The following is a 27,374-nucleotide window of genomic DNA, read 5'->3' as shown; positions in this document are numbered from 1 at the left end:
AATAGGAGTATGTTTTTAAAAAATCTCATCATGATTTCCCATGCATGGTAATTTTTTGTGCAGATCGGATTCAAAATGGCTGCTAATAAGCCATCTTGGATTTTAACATTAAAAAATTCAATTTGTTTTGCTCTTAACTGGTAAACATTTTGTTATGACATTATGAAGCAAAGTTGAACACAATACAACAAGAAGTCAACTGATCGAAGGTCAAGGTCATCGGATCAAAGGTCAGGGTCAGTTTTTGTATCTTTTTACTGGTTAATATTTTGTTATGACATTATGAAGCAAAGTTGGTCAGAATCAAACAAGGTTTCAATTGCTCAATGATTAAGGTTATTAGGGCCCCCTATCAGAGCTGATAACTTTGGTATTTATTGACCGATTTACATGAAACTTGGTCAAGATGTTCAGTTCATTAAAATACACACTTAAGTAAAAAGTCAAGGTCATTAGGTTCTAATGTCCATGTCAAATTTTGCATCTTTTCACTGATGGACATTTTGTTATGACATGATGAAGCAAAGTTGATCAGAATTAAACAAGGAGTCAACTGACCAAAGGTCAAGGTCATCCAGTCAGAGGTCAGGTCAAAGGTCAAGGTCAAATTTTGTAGCTTTTCACTAACGAGCATTTTATGACATTATGAAGCAAAGATGGTCATAATTAAACAAAGAGACACACTGAGGTAAAAAGTCGAGGTCAAAGGTCAAGGTCATTAGGTTCAAAGGTACAAATCAAATTTTGCATCTTTTTCACTGATGAATATTTGGTTATGACATGATGAAGCAAAGTTGATCAGAATTTAACAAGGAGTCAACTGACCAAAGGCCAAGGTCATTGGGTCAAAGGTAAAGGTTAAATTTTGTAACTTTTCACTGGTGAACATTTCGTTATGACACTTTGAAGCAAAGTTGCTCAGAACTAAACAAGGAATCAATTGACCAAAGGTCAAGGTCACTTAGTCAAAGGTGAAGGTTAAATTTTGTATCTTTTCCTTGATGAACATTTTGTTATGACATAATGAAGCAAAAGTTAGTCTGAATTTAACAAAGAGTCAACTGACTTCAGGTCAAGGTCACTGGGTCAATGTCAAGGTCAAATATTGTATCTTTTTACTGATGAACATTTTGTTATGTTTTTATGAAGCAAAGTTGGTCGGAATTAAACTGACCAAAGATCAGGGTCACTGGGTTAAAGGTCAAGATAATTTGGGTCCAAAGTTCAAAGACAAAGTGAATCTCTGACTTTGACACTTGCTCTTGATGGAGGAGGTAATGAAGGCGAAATAAAACAAATCAAAGCTAACAAATGAGTATTGCACCGGTATTTACTTTTCTGTTAGCCCAGCAAATATGGAGGTGGAAGGAAACAAGACTCACATCCATCATAGTACATGTAAAATGTATATTTTGCTTCCTTGCAATTCTTTTTGAAGTCAAACGTCAAGCTCAGCTATATGGGCAGATTGCTTCTTGATGATTATGGGGGATATATTGCCACAGGACGGGGCCCTTACTGACCTGTCAGTGTTCTAGTATTTCCGCTATAAATATATAAATAACAGGGCAAAATGAAACATATTATCATTAGTATTATCATTGAGTCTATGTTCAGTACAAATAGTGTAAACATAGTTTTGACTGGGTCAGGCTTTTACAGTTTTGTTAGTTCACCAGCCCCAGGGTGATGATATCTTGCCAGTAGTATGCTGGAAAGAAGGGCTACCAAGTTTGTTCAAATGAATGACCTTGACCCATGTTTAAAGGACACTGGAGTCAAATGTTAAAAAAATCTTCAAACAATTTTTCTGAATAACCAAAAGGCCCAAGGAGATAAAATTTACCATTAGTTTACTCAGATGTATGGCTACCAAGTTTGTTCAAATGAATGACCTTGACCCTCTTTCAAGGTCGCTGAGGTCGAATATGTCTAAATATGTTTGTATTACAATGATCTACTTCATGTATCAATAGGTGTGGACTGCTGCCAATGGTCCCCGAGTGGCAGCCTTTAATGTCAACAAATGGTGTCGTCTTGTCTGTCCGAGCTATGGCATTATGGGACTAAATAACGTCACCTGTCGTGGTGTCAAAACGAAGGTGTTCCAATGTGCTCTCATAGAACCAACAGGAATCATTAAAACCCTAGATATACCCTTCCACCTGGCACTCAGGTAAATAACTTAATGGGTAAATCACTTAATGGTCAAATCACTTAATGGTTAAATCACTTAATGGGTAAATCACTTAATTGTCAAACCACTTAATGGTTAAATCACTTAATGGGTAAATCACTTAATTGTCAAATCATTTCATGGTTAAATCACTTAATGGTAAATCACTTAATGGGTAAAATACTTAATGGGTAAATCACTTAATGGGATATCCTCATCAATACACATTCCACTGTAGTTATTATACTTGTATCTTATTTCAGTATTTGATTTGATTTTTTTAAAGAATCTCGTTGGGAAAAAAGATGTATCTGTATCTGTAATTTTCTTGGTTTCAATTGAGATTCAGTGAAAGCATTATAGGATTTTTGTCTGCCTTGATTTTTTTCCACAGAATTTTGATATATTAATTTATTTGAAGAATCTAATACAACCAGGGACGTATTCATAAAACTGTTCTCATGCTCAAGCATGGATTCTGTGCTCAAAACAGCTTTCTTGTAACTCACTTATGTAAAACAATAAAAAATGGAGATTGTTGTTATCAATTTATAACTGAAACAAGAAATCAGGCTTGAGCACAAAATCCATGCTTGAGCATGAGAACAGTCTCATGAATACGGGCCCAGACTGCTGGACAACTGAACTGAAAATGTAAAGACAACTAATCAGACAGACAGCTTTGCATTAATTATATATCAAACCCCCACCTGTAATAGATACACTAATACATATTTATTTTGTACTATCTTTATTCAGTGACAAGAACAGTAAGAGAGCAAGGGATGTCCACCTACTGAAGAAACTGAAGACCGTGATGAAGGATACATCAGAGGAGACGGGTAAGTAGACACTAATACTAGAGTGCACATTTTACAAACACCTCATACTTCTTCACTGTTATTACTTAATATTAATAAACTTTATGTAATGAGGATAAAATATATGTTTAGCTAAAGAAAACGGTAATCTTTCGCATGGTCCTCTTATTAGTAAGATACCTGTGTTATTTAAAAGATAAATATAACTTATTTACATAAACCATTTGTTTTAAGATAACATCACATTTCTCTTCATTAAAATTATCACAGCATGCATAAAGTTTCATGCAAAAGTGTTTTGTCAGTTAAACGACATTTGCCTGATATACATACATGCTAATATATACAATATTTACAATATAAAATGGTTTACAGTTATATGCTAATATAGCATAATCTAAAAAATATATTGAGGTAGGTTCAGATAAGAATATACCAGTTAGGGTTACAAAGAAAAAAACACGATATTTCTAAGACAGTGATACTGATTACTTATTGGTGTTTAATTCATTTTATTACAGAATCTCTAGAAAACGCTGTGAAGAATTTGTTAAAAGACATGAAGATAGCCAGTATCAAACAGCAGGTAGGAATCACAAAATAGTTCAGTTCTAAGCTCCAAGAACATATTTTATTCCCAATCTTGACTGATTTGTCTCCTGTTTGATCTGGGTGGAAACAAGTTACCTACATGTTCATGTTTGATTTATCTCAGGGTAAGCTTCTTGAATGTAAATCCCTTGACAAGGCTTTGGGGTGGTATACCAATTAATTTTACCCATCAGGTAGAGATATGTCTTATCCTTAAGGTAGGGAAAGTATGAATGATTGTTTATTTTTCAAAAATTGGGAGATTTGTTCTCACATCTGTTATTGTGGACCTTTGTGGTGAGTTTTTCCTGATAAAGACCTGGGTTTTTCACAGAATATTCAGAGATTTACAAGACCTCTTGTCCGTAAAAAATATTTTATCATAACTTTATCATTTTACTAATGAGCTACTTGATCTACAAAGTTCAGTAAATTATATGTATAATATTGCTTATAGAACTTTATTGAAAGCGAGTTTATTAAGAAATAAGTCTCTCAAAATTATATTATACTATACATGAAATTTTAACCCCTCGCATCCTTAAACTATGTGATCTCTGAAGCTGTTAGCTAGCTTGCTGTATCTTTTTTAATATGACCATTATATGCAAAGGTATCATAAGTAAGGTTATAAATACTTCCTGAATTTTGCTTGGCTGATGATTTCCAGAGAGTTACTCTGTAAAAAGTATTTTAGTAAAGAGACATTTTTGACCTCAACGCTATGATTTCTACAGGGAATGGACAGAGTGTTAGGGGCTAAGTACTTATCAGCTTCCTGTATGCAGAGAATCTTGAAGACGTGTTTGGAGCAGGTTACTAGTAAGGGTGAGTGTGGAATGAAGGTCACTTCATATATCTATACATCTGTATGTTAATGTTCAAAGTTATAGAACTGTGATGTAACATAACACAGAGTGAACATTTATACTAACTTGTATTACTTGTACAGTCAAATTCACCCTCTGCCCTTTTAAAACCGATTTGTCTTGTGCAGAATTTGGCCATGTATATTTCATGTGTTATATGTTTTATTCAAGGTTGACAATGAAATGTTGCAAATTTTTAATTAGGGAAAGTATACTGAGTGTCAATAAATTGTGTCTCATCTGAAAATGATAAAGATTGAAATTGATGTTATTGATGGACATAATGTGAAGCATATTTGTATGGTTAAGATGAGGATACCTGGGACATTGATACAAAGCTGTTTGTGCGATACTGTCATCTCCATGACAACCTTCTGAAGATTTACGATGAGGTGAACACCATCAACCAGACAACAGCCAAAACAACATCAGCAGCGGACCTTACAGAGGTACTCACTCTTTATAAGCTGCACTCAAATTTGTTATTTTAATTTGTAGGTTTTTCAACACTTTTGTGGTTTTGAACATTTGATTCCTTGAGATGTTAGTACCATACAATATTACCAGATTAGAATGTTAAAAATCATTTTATTTCCAACTATGTATTATTGAAAGTTATGCATGCTTACTTCAATGCTTCAAATGAAAATAACAGATTTCAAAAATTCTTGATATCATGATCAACTTTACTCCTGAACTAGGGCAAAAATGTGAAGAGTGAAGTATAGTTGCATAAACAAACTTTACTAGATTGTAAATAAAATGTACTATAATTGATCATTGAAATGGACTTAGATGTACAATTTAAGCATTGAACTGGGCTGTTTTTAGTGCACATTTTTTTTCTATGTTTTCAACTTCATTGAAAGATATTCTATATATGAACATGTTTAATCATTGGAGTACTTTTTGGTGACCTATTTCTCTTGGTTACTTGTAACTCAGGAGCTGATGCAGACGTTCCGCCTGAGTGAGTCAGAAGCTGCCCACATCATCACCCAGCTGGAACAGTACGATATACAGGTCGGTGGTAAACGGACAGAGAGTCGGCGAGTTAAGTTTGATGTGGAGAGTAAGTTGAGTCCAGCTTCCTTCATCAGCTGTTTCCACTGCCATCTACATTGTACTGACGACCAAGAATCTAGTCAACAGGGATCAGTCACCATAGCAACAAGACTTAGTGACGAGAAACGGTCCAATCTAGGTAAATTCTACTGGATATCAATGTTAACTAGTACATCAGAATACAGAATGCTTATATTTCAACCTGACTGCATGTACAGTCACACTAAACTAGCCGGGGTTTAAATATCGGAACATAAAGACTTTTCCATTAAGAATTCAGTTGATGATTATACTTTAAAGAGACATTTGTTAAAGCAGTATGTACACGTTCAAATTGTTTGAATAAAACCTTTTCCCAGATCTGAAACTGCACCCTTGTGTTTGTCAAAAAGTCTATTAAACTGGATGTATCAATAATTTTCTTTTACAATACATGTAGTATTTCTCCTCAGGAAATAAGTCATAACAAAATGTAATACTCCCTTCTAATAACTTTGGAAAATTGTCTGTTGTTGAAGTTAGGGGATACCATGCTGTATTTGTATGGGGCATCACCTGCATTGGGGTTTAAATGATAAAATAGGTCTGTATGTACACAGAACCAAGACGAGCTACAGTGTGAAAGCTTGTTCATTGTTATGAAACTGGTAAACGTTTTTCTTGTGTTTTTATTTTCAGCCAATTTCTTTTTCCAAAGTATACAAAAAGAAACAACTTGTCCGAGTGAACTGAGCACTATACTGCAAGAAAGCAAGTTATCACCTCAACTTTTCATGGTAAGATGGTTGCCTCTCAAACTTCTCATACAAAGATTTACAAAAGATTTCTTTGGTGTCAATATCTCATGGTAAGGACTTCGTTTGTCTCTTCAGCTTCTCATGATATCAATTTTTTTGGTCTGTCAATCTTCTCATACCAAGATCTGGGGCAGACCTGGGATAGACTTTGTCTCCAACACTTTTATGTTAAGGACTGCATTGTCTGCTGAACTTCTCAAGACAAGAACTTTGTTACTAAAACTTCTCAATGTAAGGAATTTACCATGGCAGGAAATAATACACAGACATGTACAGAAGACTGGATTTTAGTTGGAAAACATTTTCAATGTTACTTTCTTAATAAAATAATAACTTTTCTGCCTCACCTAACATAGCATCCACTTCCATTACCCCTAATTAAAACTAATACTAACTTGTTTTATTCTGTGTTATACAGAAGCTACTTGTGATGTTCTGGCTATCAGACGACAACAGGAAACTGACCATGACATTAAATTTACACCACGCCGTTAAGAGTTTAACATCTCTAATAGGTAAGTTGCTTTACCCCATAATTTAAAAAGTTTGTTTTCCAAACATTTAGTTGTTTGTATTTACATATCCTGTATTGCTTTACAGGCAGTAAATCTCCTATGGCCAGACTCAGTCATTAGATGTGTGATAGAAATAGTAAACCCCAATTCACAAAGTTCCTATGAAATAGCAGTTTTATGAAGCAAGCTTTGATAAACTCCCACAACATCATATGGAATGAGAACAAGTGTAAGACATTTGTTACCAATGCTTTACAAAATTATTTTATCTGTCAAATTTATATATACAATTTTAGCTATTGCTATAAATAAGCCTGTGATATGTGTCTATACTTCAGATAAGAACACACTGATAGTAGAACCAGGAGAGGTTTCTTCCTGGTGGCTCAATATACGGGAGGCATGTCACCATAGTAATTTCATACAGGCGGCCTACATCCTGGCACTTGTGTGTAGATCGGTGGCAAATGAGGTCATAGACAGTCAGCTGGAGTCAAAGGTCAGTGTATGGTCAGATTTACTGTAGTTAGGTCGTGGGTTAGTTAAAATAGCATGTGTTGACCATGTGGTAGTAGCAGACAGCAGATCTTGTCATACACTTGAAATGTATCCAGATATTATATATACTGGTAAAAGCAATTTGGGATGAATTTTTAAAAAGTTTTTAATATTATTGAAAATTTTGATTGAAACACTGTAATATTTGGAAAGAATAAATGTGGTTAAGTTGATGTACAGATCCAGTCCATCACATAGAAGTTATAAATTTTACAAACTGATTCATTAGCTATTTTATAATTGATCCAAATTCATTGTCACTAGGATCCTGATGCTGACATAGAGAGTCGAGATCAGGTCCCTGTCCAGCCCCAAGGGGAGCCTCCTCAGCCAACAGTGGTAGAGGATAGTGAACAGTGGAACACCAGTGTTAAAAAACTTGAAGATGTCCTATGTCTCAGCTGTCTGCTCCATATTACTCAGTCAGAGGTCAAGGGTCAAGCAGTACCAGACCCAATCATAGTCTCTGTTACAAAGCTTATGGAGGGAGGCAGAGGTAAGTAATTATATTGTATAGTTTCTAGCTCTTGTTTGTGTGATCACAGTGTCGTGTGGGGTCATTGATCTATAAACTGTTTACTACAGGTGCTGTATCAGAGCTGGTTGGATGCTATGTGACACAGTCCAGCCTCCACCCAAGTGAACTGTTTCTTCCTTGTCATATGTCGGAGAGCACAGAATTTCATGGAGAGGCCATGGAAGTCACAGAGACTACCTTCCAGACATTTATAGAAAGAGTTCAAGGTATGTAAAAAAACTGTTGTTGTCATAACTGACCTCCAGTTAAATTGAAAATAATGATGTTACCATAGCTATGACCTTGGATCGAGTCAAATGTAATTGGCATTGCATTTGCTATGACCTTGGGTTGAGTATAATGTCATTGTCATTGCTGTGGCTATGACCTTGGGTTAAGTATAATGTAATTGTAGTTACCATAGCAATGACCTTGGGTTGAGTATAATGTAATTGTAGTTACCATAGCTATGACCTTGGACTGAGTCGTATGTAATTGGCATTGCATTTGCTGTGACCTTGGGTTGAGTATAATGTCATTGTCATTACCATGGCTATGACCTTAGGTTGAGTATAATGTCATTGTAGTTACCATAACTATGACCTTGGGTTGAGTATAATATCATTGTAATTACCATGGCCATGACCTTGGGTTGAGTATGATATCATTGTCATCACTATGGCTATGACCTTGGGTTGAGTATAATATCATTGTCATTACCATGGCTATGACCTTGGGTTGAGTATGATATCATTGTCATCACCATGGCTATGACCTTGGGTTGAGTATAATATCATTGTCATAACCATGGCTATGACCTTGGGTTGAGTACAATGTCATTGTAGTTACCATAACTATGACCTTGGGTTGAGTATAATATCATTGTAATTACCATGGCTATGACCTTAGATTGAGTATACTATCATTGTCATTACCATAACTATGACCTTTGGTTGAGTATAATATCATTGTAATTACCATGGCTATGACCTTAGATTGAGTATACTATCATTGTCATTACCATAACTATGACCTTGTGTTGAGTATAATATCATTGTCATAACCATGGCTATGACCTTGGGTTGAGTACAATGTCATTGTAGTTACCATAACTATGACCTTAGGTTGAGTATAATGTCATTGTAGTTACCATAACTATGACCTTAGGTTGAGTATAATGTCATTGTCATAACCATGGCTATGACCTTGGGTTGAGTATGATATCATTGTCATCACCATGGCTATGACCTTGGGTTGAGTATAATATTATTGTCATAACCATGGCTATGACCTTGGGTTGAGTACAATGTCATTATAGTTACCATAACTATGACCTTGGGTTGAGTATAATGTCATTGTCATAACCATGGCTATGACCTTGGGTTGAGTACAATGTCATTGTAGTTACCATAACTATGACCTTGGGTTGAGTATAATATCATTGTAATTACCATGGCCATGACCTTGGGTTGAGTATATGATCATTGTCATTACCATAACTATGACCTTGGGTTGAGTATAATGTCATTGTCATAACCATGGCTATGACCTTGGGTTGAGTACAATGTCATTGTAGTTACCATAACTATGACCTTGGGTTGAGTATAATGTCCTTGTCATTACCATAGCTATGGCCTTGTTTGAGTTAATATTATTTTAATAACCGTGACTATAATAGTAATTAAAATGTAGTTACCATGGCTATGAACTTTGTCATTACTGTGGTTATGGGATTTATTAAAATGTAGTTACCATGGCTATGGCATGTAACTAATGGTGTTACCATGGTTTTGACCTGAAGGTCAGATGGAGGTACTGAAACAGCGGCTGCCCCACAGTATGGAGGTAGATGTACTTCTGGCCAACTGCTGCTGGGAGAATGTTGTCCAGTGGAACAAAGATACAAAGGTCAGGACACTCGCTATGATTTCTGAATTAAATATCTAAAATATCTTTGATATTGAAGTTGTGGCTAATGAGGTAATTTCTTTGTGATTTAATTGATCAAAGATACCTATGTTGTATATTTTGTCACTCAATTTTTCAAATTGCTTAATCATTGTTTTTTCTTGCAGTGTATGAAAAACTTAGAGTCTTCCCTAGAATTTCTACGTTTGATACAGAATGCTATCCTAAGACAAGGTAAACTTTATTGAATACTGAACCTCGGGAAACTCTAGATATTTGTTTTGTTTAAGCAGAGATTGCTGAACACCAAACTCAAACAATAAAGGGGTTAGATGAACATAACCTCCTCCATTTTATTATGCTAATGAATCTGTTTCTAAAATGACAAAAAAATAAATTCAAAAACTAGCAGACAATAATTATAATGTGATTATGCATTTCCGCACATATAATGAAATAAGGATGTGACTGATACTGATGAAAAAATGATAGGCCATGTTTTTAAATAAAACTTTAATGGTCATACAATATATTATAATATGAATTGAAGTTGTGAGCTGTGTAGAGTAGGTATTGTAGAACTGATAGTGGACTATTGTGTGTTATACAGGTGTGGGTAGTCTACTGTGGCACATGTTCATAGCTAAGACATTTTCTGCTGCTGCTCATCTCATGGAAAAGGTAACAATTGTACATCCATCTTTAATAGGTAGAAGATAAATCAGTAGATATACGCCTGTCAGTGAGGTTAGGGAAGTAGCTTGTCTATCTGTCTGTCCTACAGTGAAAAGTGTTCTGCATAACCCTCCCGGACCAATAAGTCAATTTCAGCACTTAATGTGTATGATTGGTACACATGTAGTTATACACCTTAACATTAATATTACATAAATATTTATGTAAGTCCTTTCCAGACAAATTATCTGATCAATTACAAAGAAGTTTTGTGGGATCGATACATTAGAAATATAAAAAAAAAAGTGCTGGGATAGTTAAGAAGACATTAATTTTGTAACAGTTCCTGTTACAGTTAGATCTGCTTGTGTCTAGACTACTGCTGATAATAACATCAACAGCTTGTCTTAAATTTCATACTCTTTATCATCACTTAATTTTAGTAGTATATATTTCAATTTATTTTAATTGTGACCATTCATTTCATGGTAGAGTAGGGGCTATCAGCTTACACTAATAGTTTATGAACAGTACAGGGTTTATGTAGAAGTTAAAGTATGTTTTACTTTGATTGTGATCACATTTTATGTTAAAAGAAAACATATTTGATTTCATTCAATTTGTAGGTTGGAAAAGTACCAAAAGACAGATTATGTAGAAAGGTAAGAATCAGTTGCAATGGAGCTAATTTAAATATTTAATTAATCAACATTTGATGAATGTTATGTTTTAAAACTGTTATAATATCCCTTATTTCAATTTCAAAATCAGAGAGGCCTGCCTGATTTTCATTCTCATAACTTAGCATGTGAGATATGTATATCAATTTAGAAATATGGTCTATGGTTATGGACTAAAAACAAAATCATTGGTTTAAATGCTATTTGTTTTGTCAGGAGGTTGGACTGACAGAGGGAAGCATGGCTGGCTTTGTGGGCAGTGTATGTGACCTTCTGGATATCATAATGGAGGTAAGTCAGTATTACCCACCTAGATTCCTGTCTCATCTGTAAGATGTGTCAGTAAGTTGTATGTCCAAATACATTCCTGCCTCATCTATAAGATATGTTTGTAAGATACAATGTCCTACTTCAGTCTTGTCTCATCTATAAGATATGTTTGTAAGATACAATGTCCTACTTCAGTCTTGTCGCATCTATAAGATATGTTTGTAAGATACAATGTCCTACTTCAGTCTTGTCGCATCTATAAGATATGTTTGTAAGATACAATGTCTAGCTACAGTCCTGTCTCATCTGCAAGATATGTTTGTAAGATACAATGTCTAACTACAGTTCCGTCTCATCTGTAAGATATGTTTGTAAGATACAAGGTCTTACTTCAGTCTTGTCTCATCTATAAGATATGTTTGTAAGAAACAATGTCTTACTACAGTCCTGTCTCATCTGTAAGATATGTGCGTAAGATACAAGGTCTTACTACATTCCTGTCTCATCTGTAAGATGTGTTTGTAAGATACAAGGTCCTACTACAGTCCTGCCTCATCTATAAGATATGTTTGTAAGAAACAATGTCTTACTACAGTCCTGTCTCATCTGTAAGATATGTTTGTAAGATACAAGGTCTTACTACATTCCTGTCTCATCTATAAGATGTGTTTATCATTTTGTATGTCTTGATGCATTCTTGGTTTATTTTCTGACTTATTTCCTATTTTTTCATAGTAAACTTACTGACTATTCAGAAAGACACATAGAAATAAGAACCAGAACAGATCTTCAATGTTTAAATGTGCAATCAATTTTCCTGGTGCAATGTTTGACGTGCCATTGACAATGACTTCTGTCACTTCACTTACTTTATCCTTGAAACCCCAGGGCTATGTTAACTTATGTTCTCCGAACCTGAAATATAGTCATGACGAAATTAAAGGCTTGGCGCTCATCACATTGAAGATGATACAGGAAGATTAGTTTGATCCTTTGGTGTACATCAAAAGATCCCACGAAAGTGTAATGGTAAATTTGAATTTCTTTAATCTTCAAAGGACAGGTATCAGCGTTATGATTGGTCAGGGTTTTTTTCACCCAAAACCAATCCAATGGCTCTTGTGCTTTTGATTTTGCCATGACATATTCCAGGGGTGTAGAGAACAAGTAAATTTTCCCCATTCATATATTACATAGATTACTTACATGTACAAGGTCAAGGTCACTAGGTTTTGGAGAGACATTACTTCATACACATGTACCATGGTTTAACAGATAGTGCTCCATGCATATGTTTTGAGCATGGTTTTGAGTCCTCATCCAAAAGTCCAGGTAACAGTAATGTTAAATAGCCTTTAGATCACTTCGGTCTTCAGTGTCTACAAATGAGGTATGTCTTTCTCGGGTAACTTTTACAAGTTCACAGTAATGTTAAATAGCCTTTAGATCACTTCGCTCTACAGTGTCTACAATGAGGTATGTCTAATTTCTCGGGTAACTTTTACAAGTTCATAATAAGTTGGTGTAAGGTTCAACGTAAAACTGGAATATTTACACAGTTATTGGTATCTCAGGTTAATCTTATTGTCCTTGTATACAGCCTTTTTCTTTTATCAATCGATATAAAATACTAGAATATGAGGATGTACACGAAAAACTGTCAGGTCCAGGAAATTCTCTCAAATTATCAAGCTGTTGAATGATTGAATTATTTCTTACGGTTAAAAAGAGAAATCCGTTCATCTGAGCTGAACCCTTATAGACAGCATTAACATACAACAATGACATATTTGGTGATTTCAGTCATGTTCCACACCAGACTTTGGGGTACAGTATACGTGTGATGTGTCTCGTCTCAGACATTAAGTGTTTGGTTCCTGTGTTAAATGCATGTTGTTGCTGGCATGGTCTCACTTTTATACCCGCAGGATCCTATATAGAGATTATCATCATTAATCTTAAAGACTTTCCAATGTCAAATTGAGCCAAGTAAGAAAATCTTAGGTGTCCGTTTCTGATATATTATGTGATACTTAGGGTGAGGAAGTGAAGAAATAGATGGTAGCCTTTTGGAATAATCTCCTTAAAATCAAGTAAAACAAATACATTTTGATTTCACAAAAATCAGCATTATAAGTAGTAAGTTGAAGACTTTATGGGTACATTGATTAAGTTTCCAGGGAATTAACCTAAACTAAATATACAATGTACATGATTTTAGGCAAGTAGATCAAATTCATTTATATTTGTCATAAATCAAACGTTACTTATACATAGATTTTATTCTGACAAAATTAGGATTTTACAAACCTTTGACAGTCAGGCTCAGCTCTGAAATTTAAAAAAAAACATGTTTAAAAACTTATGACATTTAGAGCCTGTTTTTCTTTAAAACAGTTATTCTGTGCTTGGTTTTGCCAATGTTTATCTTATCTATATTCAAATTGTTTAGCTGTGCTTGAATTCACAGCATAAGACGGAAGAGTGTTCCATAAATCAACAGTTCTCTGTGTAAATGAAAATTTTCTACTATTCGATCTTTAATGTGATGTGTAAAATTTAAGTTGTGTTGACGTGTAGATGAATCTTCTCTGGTTTTAAACCCTTATGACAAGATATTCCTATAAGTTGAGCCCTAGCCTAGAGTAAGTTATCATATATAGACTAGCCTGGGTATAGAAGGAAAACAGTTATTGAATATCCTCCCACTAAGCAAGTTAATGCTTTATACTTAACGGTAATTGTTACCTAATACCACCCACCCCCACTCCATCCCAAACATAACATACACACAGAGTTAGCAAGTCAACACTTTATACTGATATATAAAGGGAGGTAAGTCACAAGTATAATGTACAATATAGGGTACACGTACAGTATATACTTCAATCAGAACTAGAGACAATGAAAATTGAATGTTTAACGAAATGCTTCACCTTTGTTGTGTGTGATGTACTGATGAAGGACACATTACAGTATATGTACGATGCCCCATTAATTACTACCAGCCTTAATAACCACACCATTCCCTTGTCTGTCCGCAAGTCTGCTTCTTATTAATACTAATTCAATATTAACATTATGAGTCAATAATTGTCAATGGAATTGTTGCTTATTCAAATTGTCACACTACAAAACAAAATCATACTAATTTCATTTCTTAATCACTTAACAATGTTTCTTATATATTTTAATCCCAGGCAGTAAATACATGTATAAGCAAATACACTGAATATACTGCGGTAAATGTGTTTATTAAGGGAAAACATTTTTAATGACCATGAGTGTTGTCTGGAAACAAAAAAACATTGCACCTTCAAGGTTGGTTTCACCATAATTTGAAACTGAAACTTTTTATTTTCATCATTAGTTCTGCTGTATGACCTTTTCACCTTGCTAGATTTCAGACCTCCTAGACTTCACAACTTATGTAACCAATAATTTTTCATATGATATCATGTTTATCCTGGGACATAAGTGAAATCAATAAGGTGTTCCTTTTATTGAAAACATTTGGCTGCAAATATTACAGATAGGATTTCAATCAAAAGACAAGTCAATTTAATTCAGGCACTCTTATTTGTTCATGGATTTTTTTTAGTTGACAATAAAAATAAACAGTGTCTCAACTGTTTTAATGAACAATGAAAATAGGCATTGTCTGTCAGACTGCATTTATTTATTCTTAGCAAAGTAATTCCTCCTTAATGAAAATAATAATTCAATATCGTCATCAAAGCCTTGGATTAGTCAGCATAAAGAGAGTTATCTCTCCCTTCCCAAGAATCCATGGCCTCTTTATCTGACTGTTGAAGTTTTGTAGTGAAAAATCATCGGCTTTTTTACCCATAGCCCTTTCAGATCCAGAAAAGCCTATGGGTTTTAAAGATATATAGAATCTTACATGAGTTTCCATTTTATGTGAGATTTCTGAAACAAGTCTTATAATTTTTCAATTTAGCAAGCCTCTCGCGAGCTAAAATGAAAAATTTATGACAAGTTGCATCAATTTCATATGAAATGAAATTGAGTGTAAGATCCTTTTTATCACATAATCAAGATTTGTGGCATTCATTCGTGTAAAACGACAATTTTCATTCATTCTTGAAATGCAAATAGCAGTCATTTTGATTCCAGTGCGTAAGCCTGTGACGTCGTGTACTTGTCCTAGGCGTGACGTCACAATTGAAACAATTGAAGCTTACAACCAATCACAAGACTGATAGGTCATATAACATGAGTTAATAAGCAAAAAATTATGACATGAGTATATTCAATGGAACACAGAACATAATGTGATAGAAATATTTTCTCTTTCTTTTTGAAATGTTGCTTTTCAAAAAGTTTGTTACATTAATTGTACATCCGCACATGGTCATGTGTGAAATTAAAATTTCCATTTGTATTACAGAGGTTTCCATTAGGTAATGGAAGTGATATTCTATTGAACACACTGTGTTGCAGAGTTCCTGTATCTATTGAACACATTATGTTGCAGCGTTCCTGTATCTATTGAACACACTGTGTTGCAGTAGTTCCTGCATCCATTGAACACACCATGTTGCAGTAGTTCCTGTATCTATTGAACACACTGTGTTGCAGTGTTCCTGTATCTATTTAACACATCATGTTGCAGCGTTCCTGTATCTATTGAACACACCGTGTTGCAGTAGTTCCTGTATCCATTGAACACACCATGTTGCAGTGTTCCTGTATCTATTTAACACATCATGTTACAGTGTTCCTGTATCTATTGAACACATCGTGTTGCAGTGTTCATGTATCTATTGAACACAGTGTTGCAGAGTTCCTGTATCTATTGAACACATCATTTTGCAATGCTCCTGTATCTATTGAACACACCGTGTTGTAGTGTTCCTGTATCTATTGAACACATCATGTTGCAGTGTTCCTGTATCTATTGAACACATCGTGTTGCAGTGTTCATTTATCTATTGAACACACCATGTTGCAGTGCTCCTGTATCTATTGAACACACCATGTTGCAGTGTTCCTGTATCTATTGAACACACCATGTTGCTGTGTTCCTGTATCTATTGAACACATCATGTTGCAGTGTTCATGTATCTATTGAACACACTGTGTTGCAGAGTTCCTGTATCTATTGAACACATCATGTTGCAGTAGTTCCTGTATCTATTGAATACATCGTGTTGCAGTGTTCCTGTATCTATTGAACACATTGTGTTGTAGTGTTCCTGTATCTATTGAACACCCCATGTTGCAGTAGTTCCTGTAACAGCTATTTCTGGACCGTTATTGTGCTTATGAGCGTTTTTAAAATAAGTCCTGTTGAATTTGGGTTACGTCTAATTATTGTGTTGCTTTGACAAATCCTAGCTGTACCTTCAATTTATACATCTTTTCCTTGTTATGTAAGTTACAATTTACACACACAATTTAGGATACCAAGATATTATTGTTTGACATGCTGTATCTCAATCATGATCTTCTGTTGTAGGCCAACTGTGAAGCTAATGAAGTTCCTGTATTTAACATAGAGCACCTCTGGCAGGACGTTAGGGGTCCCGCCTCACTTGTAGAACTGGCCATCGACCAAAAGTCAACAAACTATGGCTTACTGCGGCTACACTACCAGCTGGCGGTCATGATGCATGCCATGTTGGTCTTTGGCATGAAGTCTGTCAAAGTTTTATCATTGTTTGACTCAAAGGTCAGTTCATGTTTCTGTTTGATGGAGAAAAGATATTCAAGAAGGAATAAGATGGATTTTTGCAGATTATTTATAGGTGTTTTCAACAAAACAACAACAAAATAGGAATTGTTTACCTAGGAAATTAGGTTTAAGCCAGGAATTCAGCGAGTTTGAATAGCACTGTCTATTCAAATTATGATAGGTGTAACCTTTTGGACTTGTACACATCACTTATTGATTGACAGAAAATCTGGCAATTATCATTTCTGTGTAGTTTTGTTGTCATTATTATCACATGTATATATATCAGTATACAGTATCTATTATTGTTTTGTACATTACCACTTTGTATGTCAACTTACGGTCTAGTGTTGTCACTTGTAGGGAAAGAGCTCGCTATTTTTGGATCTGCACCAACACCCACTTCTTCCATCACAAAACATAGATGCCTTCATATCCAACAGCCGAAAAAATGTAAGTTATTTCCATTAAGAAGAAAAGTTAGTAGGGTCCAACAGGGGTAATAAGAGAGAATCTTTAAGGTAATAGGAGTGTATTGCTAAATGGAAATAGGAAGTACATCCCTAGTTGAAAATCCAATGTAGGGAGACAGTATAACAATTTCCGCATATTCTAATGTTTAATATTAAACTGATGAATATTGTATGTTTATTATTGACAGAACAGTGTGTTCTTTCAATATTAAAGTATTTAAAAGCAATCCAGGCATTAATTCAGTTGTTTTTTAATCAATGAGTCACATGTGTCCATTGTTCTGTACTTCAGGAAACCGGCTACCTATTTCACTACTGTGAAGTTTTTCAAGAACGATAACCCTTACTATGTGTATATGGTTTTATTATAAAATGTAGGAATATAGGTAAATCTTTTAAAATCTTCTTCTCAATCAATAGAAGGATTTTGACCCAATTTGTTCTAGAGTATCTTTGGACAAAGGAGCCTCAAGTTTGTATAAACGGAGGGTGTGGCCCCTCTGGGAGCATAGGGGCGGGGCCCAATAGGGGAAATAGAGGAATTGTTTTCTCCTGCTGTACAAGTGAAGGGATTTATACCAAATGCAGTCTGAAGCATGCTTAGGGGAAAAAAAATCAATTTGTTTAATTTGTATAAAAAGGTGCATGTGAGGCCCAATAGAGGAAATAGAGGAAAATTTGGACATAACATGGAAATTCATTTTCTTGTTGTCTTTCCCACCAAAACAGATTTATATGTAGTTCTTCTTGCAACTTTGTTTCTTGTACTCCTTTGATAAACCTGAATGGTACTCAGCAGGTTTTAAATTGAAAAATAAAATACCAGGTGAGCTATTAAGGCCCCTGGGCCTCTTGTTTTTTGTGGCAGAAATTTTTCTTTACTTCAAAGCAATATAACTACAAAATTTGAAGAAATTCTACTGAGAAATGGTGACACAATCCTATTACCTTAAAAGACTACGTTGAAAGATTTCAATCGGCCCTGCAGGATGCAGGGGATTCAGTTTGTATAAATGAATATAACTTTTCAGGTTATGTATACAATTGAAACTATGCTCAGTCTCCAATTAAGAACATTATGTATTTTGTACAAATATATAACTGAATGATTGGGTTGTTGATACATCTGATGTAAGGTAAAGTGTGATGTGTGTGAACACTCCTATAATACATATTACATATAGACAGCTTCATAGGTTCAAATTCCTTCATCACATTTATGTGGAGAGTCACATGACCTATCTGTTCTGATAGGTAGTCTGTTACAACCCCTTACAGTATTTATAACTGTATGTTATACATGACCCTTGGTTTTAGAATACTTAAAACACAAATAGAAATTCTTTAAATGGTTGGTGAGGTGTATATATGTAGCATTCGTTTACGATTCCCAACTTTGATTATAGCTGCCAATCATAACACCAATAACATTCTTGAAGATGGATTGTGTAACTTCAATGTGTGTGCTGTCAGGTCAAGGTCACTGTTAGTCTGATGGAATTGTTTATCCGACAGTGATGTCATCCAAACCACAATGAATAAGGAGACAAACTTCAAAGGGCTGGAGTAAGCTGTCAGAGGCTATATTTGGATCTAAAATTAATTTCTTGTATAGTGATCGACCTTCTGATGAATGACTCATGACAAATCTGGCCATGTGGTTTACCTCAAAGGTTAGCTGTCAAGGTCATAGATTCCAAAATAGGAATTAAAGAATTTGTTCCCGACACCAGTTTGAATGAAGATAAAGCTTTTACACTGTTTCCTTGTCTTGATCAACCAATACCTACAACCATTTCTAATGCATACAAATTACCCGCCCTGGACAATCGTCAGGTGAAATATTCCTGACATTATTTTTGTCTCTGAATGTTGGTGATTAAAAGATTCCTGATCCAACATTGCTGATTCTCAACTACTAAAGTTGGATCTGTTCATATATATTTCTTATTTCAGTCATTCTGGTATAACTGTTTTCTGCATCAAAATACCAGTTTATAAAATGTAAAATGATAATTACTATTATCCAAAGTTTGATGTCATTTCGGCATCGAGAATCCTTGGTAAAAAACACCTTGTTGCCATTCATATCACATGGATGAAACCTGTTTATACTTTGATCAGTAACAGGTGATTGATAGAATATTTAAACAACTGTCAAAAGTATGTTTGTCAAACTAAACTTTTAGGCTGTAGGGACACTTTACTACAACCCACACTTGAAATAGTACAAGCAGATCAAAAATACACTTTTCTATGACAAAGAATTCATTATTGTCTCGCCTGCGACGGAATCGCGAAGCGAGACATAGGCATTACTTTTCAGGCGGCGGCGGCAACATTTTTGTTAAACTCTAAATTTCTCTCTAAGTACATAAGCTAGCTATCATAATGGAACCTGGGAGATACTTGTATCTATATATAACCATCTAAACACACATTTCAGATCCAGAATTTGAACTAAAATTTACTGTTAATTGGACATTGTTAATTAATTGGGTCATGTTAAAGTTATCCATTTAGCTTCACATTGAGCTAAATTTCTCTCCAAGTATGTATACATAATGATGTACATAAGCTATCATAATGGAACCTGGAATGTACTTGTATCTATAAATAAACATCCAAACGCACATTTCAGATCCAGAATGCTAACAAAAATTTACTGTTAATTGGACTTTGTTAATTAATTGTGCCATGTTAAAGTTTTCAGTTTAGCTCCACATTGAACTAAATTTCTCTCCAAGTACATAATCTATCATAATGGAACCTGGATTATATTTTTATCTATGCATGGGCATCCCTACACACATTTCAGATTTTGAATTCCACCTTCAGTTTACAGTTAATTGGACTTTGTTAATTAATTTTACTATGTTAAAGTATTCCGTTTAGATGGGGGTTGAGCTTAATTTTTCACAAAGTACATGTGCTGTCATAACCAAACCTGGATTATACTTATATCTTTGCATTTTGTTATTAATTACTTTTACAATGTGTGTTTTGTCACCGTGAACTCAGCTGCAACATCCGTTTTCTGATTTGACAGAATGGCCACCTTATAAGGGCTTCTGATTGGTCAAAATTCAGTTATTGTTCGATTACAATCAAATTTGGAAAATACATGTATTTTGGCACTGCAAACTCAGTCGCAACATCTGTTTTCTGATTTGACAAAAAATGGTTGCTGTATATTGGGTTCTGATTGGTCGAAATTCAGTTATTGTTAGATTTTGCTAAAAATTAGTATGTAAGTGTATTTTAGCATTGCAAACTCAACTGCTGCGTCCAGTTTGTGATTTGACAACATGGTTGCTGTATATTGGCTTCTGATTGGTCGAAATTCAGATATTGTTCGATTTCGCTCAAATTTTGTATGTATAGGTGTATTTTGTCACTGCAAACTCAGCCACATTATCCATTTTCTGATTTGACATAATGGTCACCTATATTGGCTTCTGATTGGTCGAAATTCAGTTATTGTTCGATTTCAATCAAATTTGTTAAGAACATGTATATTGGCACTGCAAACTCAACCGCGGCATCCGTTTTCTGATCTGACAAGACAGTCTTCGTATACTGGCTTCTGCTTGATTGGTCGAAATTCACATATATTTTGATTTTGCTCAAATTTGGTATGTGCATGACTTCCGTTCACCTATTTACATTTGTTTTTCTGAACTTGTTTATAAAATATATAATTCCGAACTTCGGCTCAAACTTACAATGCTTGACACATTGAATCTTATGCTAAAAGCTGGGACAGGCGAGACATCTAATTACGCGTAATTCTTGTTAAATAACATGTTTTGTTTGTGTTGCAGTTCTTTGCACGTGTCATCTCTAATGTGGTTCTGTCACTTGATGTCACCAAGCACAGTCAGTCCTCAGCATCGTCATCCGCTTCCCCTACAAGTCCAAACAAGAAGTTTGTAGAGGCTGCCACCAAGTGGCCAGCTCTCGTACTAGAACTTGCTAAGGACTTTGGCCTGGATCTTGACTTTTTTAAACGACACCATGTATGTGAACTATATTCTGGAGGTCATGATAGGATGGCTGAAGAGGTCAGTATATTTTTAAAATCCCGGCAAATGTATAACATTAATATATATATACTTAACAAACCATTTTAAGCTTACAGATTACTGTTGTATTTGAGCAGAAGAGATTGATACCTAGATTTGCAGATGAAACCTATTTATTTGACCTTTTTACCTCAGGTTCTGTCGACAGTGAATGACCATGAGTTGATGGGCTCACAGCTTCTATTGATCGCTGGACACAGGACAGCTTACTTCCTCCTAGATACTCACAAGTCTAAAGGGATGGACTTGCTGACCACTGTGTCCCCGGCACTGCCCACGTGGCTCAAGTCCCTGGTAAGTTTGAGGTGACAGTTTTTGTAATTGACGATTTAGGAATTGATCTTGTTACTTATATTGTATGGGTATCAACTTGTGAGGTTTCACCTTGACCTTTTATGATAAAGATCAGAATGGTTTCTATAAAGGTTCAACGGGCCTTTTTCTTTTACTCAAATCAAAATTCAGGGGAAGGTAAAAAACAAACAAAAATGAAAATGCCTCTTGTTGCATATTGAGTACTGAAATGCTAATTACATTTCAGGTTATGAATTTAAAATTCAGAGTTATATTTAAATATTCCAGGACAAAGGCCATTTGCGTCAGCCCAAAGTGTCTGCTGAAGACGTCGCCAGGCTAGTCCAGCATGTCGCCAACAACTTGCCTGAGGGTTACCCGGAGTATGAACTAGCCATTTCTTTAGTTGACTTAGTGCAATCCATGTCTTCATTATCATAGCACTCATTGACTTTGACCTCTTGTGACTTCACCCACACTTTAGCATTAATTCTAGCTCTCGTCCGTTAGTGTTTCCACCACGACAAACTCATATTTATTTTATGTGCCTAACACATTACCATCACGCATGTTGTGACTGCATCACATACACTTTATATTTGGATGCAGAAATGCTAATTCTTAAATTTGAATTTATTTGTTATCCTTGTCATCTACACAGGTTAGAAAGAGATTGTCAAATCTTATTCCCTTTACTACACATTTCTAACAGAAAAATAGTTATTGGTAAATTTAACTGTTTAGAATACATTTTAAGGATTAGTGCTGCTAAATGAATATGCTTGTTCCTGATGATGTTAATAAGTCGTGTATTAATTTTGATGATGGTTACCATACATATACAACCAACTCAACAGTGTAGTCCAATAGCTGTAACATCACCATATCACAAAACATTTTGTCCTGTTACCTAGAGGTAGTATGTCTGACCAACAACCAGTCTTTCAGAAGTGAGAAAGTCTAGATAAGTTATGGGTGAAATACACATCTGATAACTTAAGCTTAGAACAATACAAGCTTTGTCAGAACAAAATCTTCACAATTAGTTTTCAAAGATAAGTACATATTATGTATACTGTTTAAGCTTGAATATATGTTATTGATTATTTAGTAATAATTACATAATTTTTTGTAATTGAATTAAGTTGTTCTGACAGGTTTGTTATTGCTAATTTTTTTAGTCTGCATAATATTTGTTGGTGTGTGAGTGTTGAAAGTTAAAACTTAGTTAGCATTGAATGTTCTATGCATCAGTATGATTGTTTAGCATTTCTGGGGAGTACTTTACAAATATATGTTTAATTATATATTGTATGCAAATGAAAAAGATTAAAATAATGCCAAAGGGTTAGAGAATATTATACTGTTGGTAAATAATTCAGTTTTAGTTTTACGATAGAATTGTGCAAACAAGTTTATCGCCCTTGTATATGATAGAGAGCTAAAATAATTGTAATCCCTGCAGTTTTAGAAAATAAAAAAAATTGACCCTGCAAAATAAAATTGTTATACAGTACTTTTGCAGATTAAAGCATTAATTACGGAACATTTAATGTGCAAATTAAGTTGTTAACAATATGGTAATATATGTTAATTCAGTAAATGTATGCTACTGCCTGTGTTAGACTTAATCTGTACACTAGGTTTGTTTAGAAATTCTTAAAGTAAGATAAAAAAAAAAAAAAAGTACCACAGCGTCATAACACAAGGACAAAGAAAAATGTACAGAAGTTATATAGCTCCTTATATACCAACAGGAATCTAGTAACAAAGCTGACACAGTATTAGTGGAAGGGCAATGTGTACATTATACTGTTGTGTGTCCATTGTGTATTTACATGTATGTGGACATTGAGTTTTTTTAGATGGAATAATTTATTAAACAATGGGATTTTTTTAGATGTTCACAGAATGACGGTAATGTATTTAGATATTGCTGTATTTAAAGATGCGTTAGGTAGGTCTACTGTTTATAACTGTAGGGGCCAACTCCTACCATGCTTACCCTTTGCTCACCTTATAATGACATGTATTGTAGAAAAACTATATATGTGGTGATTTTTAACTATTTAACACTTGTAAGAATTCTATCATTAGAATATGAGACTTGAAATGTGTTATTGCCAATGTTTGGATATAGAAATGAGCGAGAGGAATTTTATTTTCATTTGAATATCTTTGAATACTGATGTTGTGTCCCAGATGTGCAATATTTTCACACCAGATGATATGGTTTTGTGTCACAATAAACTATTAATTGATACATCAGCAGACCTTTTCCTTATTTCATTACACAAACCATTCAGCTAGTAAAGGAAATATCATAGCACATGAGACGAGCACAAAATCTAAAAACAAAACCTGTGATAAAGACAATAGAGATTTATCGGATACCACAAGGAAAGAAAACACACAATAAAAATCATCTAGATACATAACCAGGGGTTCCGTATGGGAGGGGCTGAGTTCACCAGGCGTCTGACCCTCTTAAACACTATAGCCTTCCACCACTGGGTCGCAGGGTCAAGGCCTACTTGTGGCAGTCGCCAGGTATAAGCTGTATGTTAGTGGTTTTCTCTGGGAATCACGACTTCCCTCCAACACCAAAATCTGGGACGTCCTTTAATGACCATAGCTGTTAATAGGATATAAAACACAAGCAAACCAAACCAAGATGTTCCGAATGGTAAACCACATGTGGTATATGTCACCTTATGATAAGCGGAATGATTTCACCTTTCCAATCGTGAACTTTCCTTTTCTTGATAAGACTGTCCCTGCTTCCCCAACCTACAACAGGACTTGCTCCGAATATCATGACTTCATTAAAGGTGTTGACTACTGACGGACACACTTATAACACAAGGTTTCCAAGGATACAGGTTGATTAAGAATATTAAGAAGTTTTAACGTAGCCATCATGATCTTGTAGGGAAATGTGCTGTTTCTTTGTTTGATATGAAGGTCAATGTTGTTTTATTATTCTAACTGCTGAGCTGTGTGGTTTTGTTATTACTTTTCAAGTCCTCAATGTGACGACGTGACTACTTGGATTCGTAGATGAAGCAGAAGACTCTTACACTTCCGGAACACCTGGTCTTTTTCTCCTTGTACTTTTTCGAGGGTCTCGGTGTTAAGGGTTTCCTTTGTTTAAATTTTGCTCTAGTTTTATCGGCTTTGAGTTCGTATCATGGTTTTGTCTACACGTTGGTATTCACTTGGTTTTCATTCTACAATCGGTATAATTAATGTCTGTCCTGTAAGAGAGCAAACTGTGTTAGGATAAGCATAAATAGTTCACATCGTTTGTATAGCCTGCCGCCGCCCTATATTTTTTTTTAAGAAATATCCAAAAGGCGATTTTTTTCTTGAATGCAATGGAAATAAAATCATTTCTCATGCACACACATCAATAAACACCTTAACTTTAGCACTATCATTATTACAGGATTAGAACGATGTACCAACACCGGAAGTCAGCTTTGGAATATCAGTTTGACCCGAGGATCGTTATATGTAGTTGACTAAAGGTAGCTCAGAAACCCAATAAATCATTGTTTTTGACGACCACATCTAAACCAACTTAGCCTGGACATAGTGTAGTCCTTACCACTACATTGTAACTTGATCTAAGGTGTTAAGATCAAGATGGAACAAAACTTGCCCTACATCACTATCTTGGGTTGCTTCAACGTAATCCAACAAATAATTATGGGCTGATTTTAAGTCTAGGCCATTCAGACAGCAGGTGGTAGATCGGTTTTCCGAAACAGTTTCCCCTGATGTCATGGTATAGCAGGGCTTCACATCCTGGTGGTAGTTATCTTGTTGATTGATAGATGGTATACAAGAATCGGTGCTTTTTGGTGCCTTGGAAACATTTACCAAAATTATTTACTGAAATCGGTAACGTCAGGTTACACCAGTATAGCGAATTTCACACTAGTGTGGTGTGTTAACGATTTTAGTTCCATTGATCAGTCGGGCTGTGCGCTCCGAGCTCTCCAAAACGGCCTCTAATTACAATGTAGTTACATACAGAAGGACACTGCCGTAGTCTAAGTAATAAAAGTCACTTATTATAACGCAATACATCGAGGCGATAAAATGTCAAAAGAATAAACTTATACATTATGTAAATTACTATTGCATAAGTCTTCATCTTCTTGGTCAAAGATCTGTCGATGAAAATTTCTACGTTTCCCACAAAATGAAACAATGGTTACGTGTCAACCTAAAACTGGAGGTCTCCTTCACCTTATATGAGAACAATGCAATTCTGCTGGCCGTTTGCTTACCTTTGTTTCTATTGTAGAGCGCACGTTTGACTATGCAGTGATTAGAACGTGTTGAACAAATGGTATCAATTTACAGTGACGATCAACGAAATACTAGTAACATTAAACAGGACTGATAAGACGCTACATCTCCATGTGTTTAACAGGGTGTGCCTCAGACACAAACTGGACTACTAATGCTTGAGGAGCAAGATACAGAACGTCCTTCCCTTTTAACAACAGTTTCTACAATATACAATGACATCTTTGAAACTGGGTACCGTATCAGGGAATTTTGTCATGAAAAGATCCTCGAGAGCACAAGTCACCTGATTAACCGAAGTGCATGGAATCATATGATATAGAAATATTTTTAAGACGTCTTACTTCTTTCGAGGAGTGGCTGTGACAGAAGGGGCTTTCATCCAGAAATGAACTGAGCTGCAGGAAATAAAACAGCAGTAGTTCCATTAACCAAGTGGTATTTAACTGAGATCCCACCGGAAAGATCATCCAGATCACCATAACGGTTGTACACTAACCATAGGATTCTGCAATCCTGTACGTCTACTTGCACACTAAAGTCTTTTTCAACACTTATCTCACGAAACCATGTGTATACGTTTGTACGTCAGCAATCGACATATATATCGTGAAAGTGATATTCGGAGTAATGTCTAGCATACCAATCCAACAAGGGCATGTTTGGGAAGCAGGGATGAAGCTCTCAAGAAATGGAAAGTTAACGATCGGAAAATCAAACTCGCCACGCTTATCATACAGATAAGCAATGAGCTGTCCCTGTCGATCAGGCTGTACGTTAAGATCGAGGTAAACGACTAATGTCGATGAGTCCTAAGTGTCACTGATTTTCATTTCAGGAGGGTATATCCGATTGTCGTAACCAAAATGTCACTCAAAACTGCTATTCGAAATTAAAATCGATGCAAAATGAAAACAAAAGAAAGAAAATATGGTGATCCTTGAAACAGACCAAGGAGGAATTATCTACTGTGCCATTGACGACATCCGCCATGCAAATCTAGGTCAAATCCAATTTTCATTTATTTCGTGTTCGAATTATGGTTTTCCTGACATTTTGGTA

The 27,374-nt window shown here is 35.1% G+C and overlaps 1 protein-coding gene across 3 annotated transcripts in view; it reads left to right on the top strand.

Moving 5' to 3' along the window:
• LOC110466509 (rab3 GTPase-activating protein non-catalytic subunit-like) overlaps positions 1–24,260 on the top strand; it is a 36,498-nt gene extending 12,238 nt beyond the window's left edge. For 2 of the 3 annotated variants that reach the window (XM_021523039.1, XM_021523038.1), the window contains exons 14-35: positions 1,977–2,176; positions 2,936–3,018; positions 3,519–3,583; positions 4,326–4,416; positions 4,767–4,906; positions 5,403–5,661; positions 6,201–6,298; positions 6,738–6,834; positions 7,173–7,333; positions 7,657–7,888; positions 7,978–8,136; positions 9,711–9,817; positions 9,985–10,051; positions 10,428–10,498; positions 11,119–11,154; positions 11,389–11,463; positions 13,246–13,269; positions 16,925–17,137; positions 17,504–17,593; positions 21,438–21,677; positions 21,834–21,992; positions 22,281–24,260. In XM_021523039.1, the coding sequence (XP_021378714.1) occupies positions 1,977–2,176; positions 2,936–3,018; positions 3,519–3,583; positions 4,326–4,416; positions 4,767–4,906; positions 5,403–5,661; positions 6,201–6,298; positions 6,738–6,834; positions 7,173–7,333; positions 7,657–7,888; positions 7,978–8,136; positions 9,711–9,817; positions 9,985–10,051; positions 10,428–10,498; positions 11,119–11,154; positions 11,389–11,463; positions 13,246–13,269; positions 16,925–17,137; positions 17,504–17,593; positions 21,438–21,677; positions 21,834–21,992; positions 22,281–22,433 (2,820 nt within the window). In that variant the 3' untranslated portion in view covers positions 22,434–24,260. The remainder of the gene's footprint in view (positions 1–1,976; positions 2,177–2,935; positions 3,019–3,518; positions 3,584–4,325; positions 4,417–4,766; positions 4,907–5,402; positions 5,662–6,200; positions 6,299–6,737; positions 6,835–7,172; positions 7,334–7,656; positions 7,889–7,977; positions 8,137–9,710; positions 9,818–9,984; positions 10,052–10,427; positions 10,499–11,118; positions 11,155–11,388; positions 11,464–13,245; positions 13,270–16,924; positions 17,138–17,503; positions 17,594–21,437; positions 21,678–21,833; positions 21,993–22,280) is intronic. The other variant, XM_021523040.1, reaches the window with a different exon arrangement.
• The last annotated feature ends 3,114 nt before the right edge of the window (positions 24,261–27,374 follow it).

The sequence above is a fragment of the Mizuhopecten yessoensis genome, unplaced genomic scaffold, assembly GCF_002113885.1.
Source record: "Mizuhopecten yessoensis strain PY_sf001 unplaced genomic scaffold, ASM211388v2 scaffold11135, whole genome shotgun sequence".
NCBI classification, from domain to species: domain Eukaryota; kingdom Metazoa; phylum Mollusca; class Bivalvia; order Pectinida; family Pectinidae; genus Mizuhopecten; species Mizuhopecten yessoensis.
This window is presented reverse-complemented; position numbering and strand designations above follow the sequence as displayed.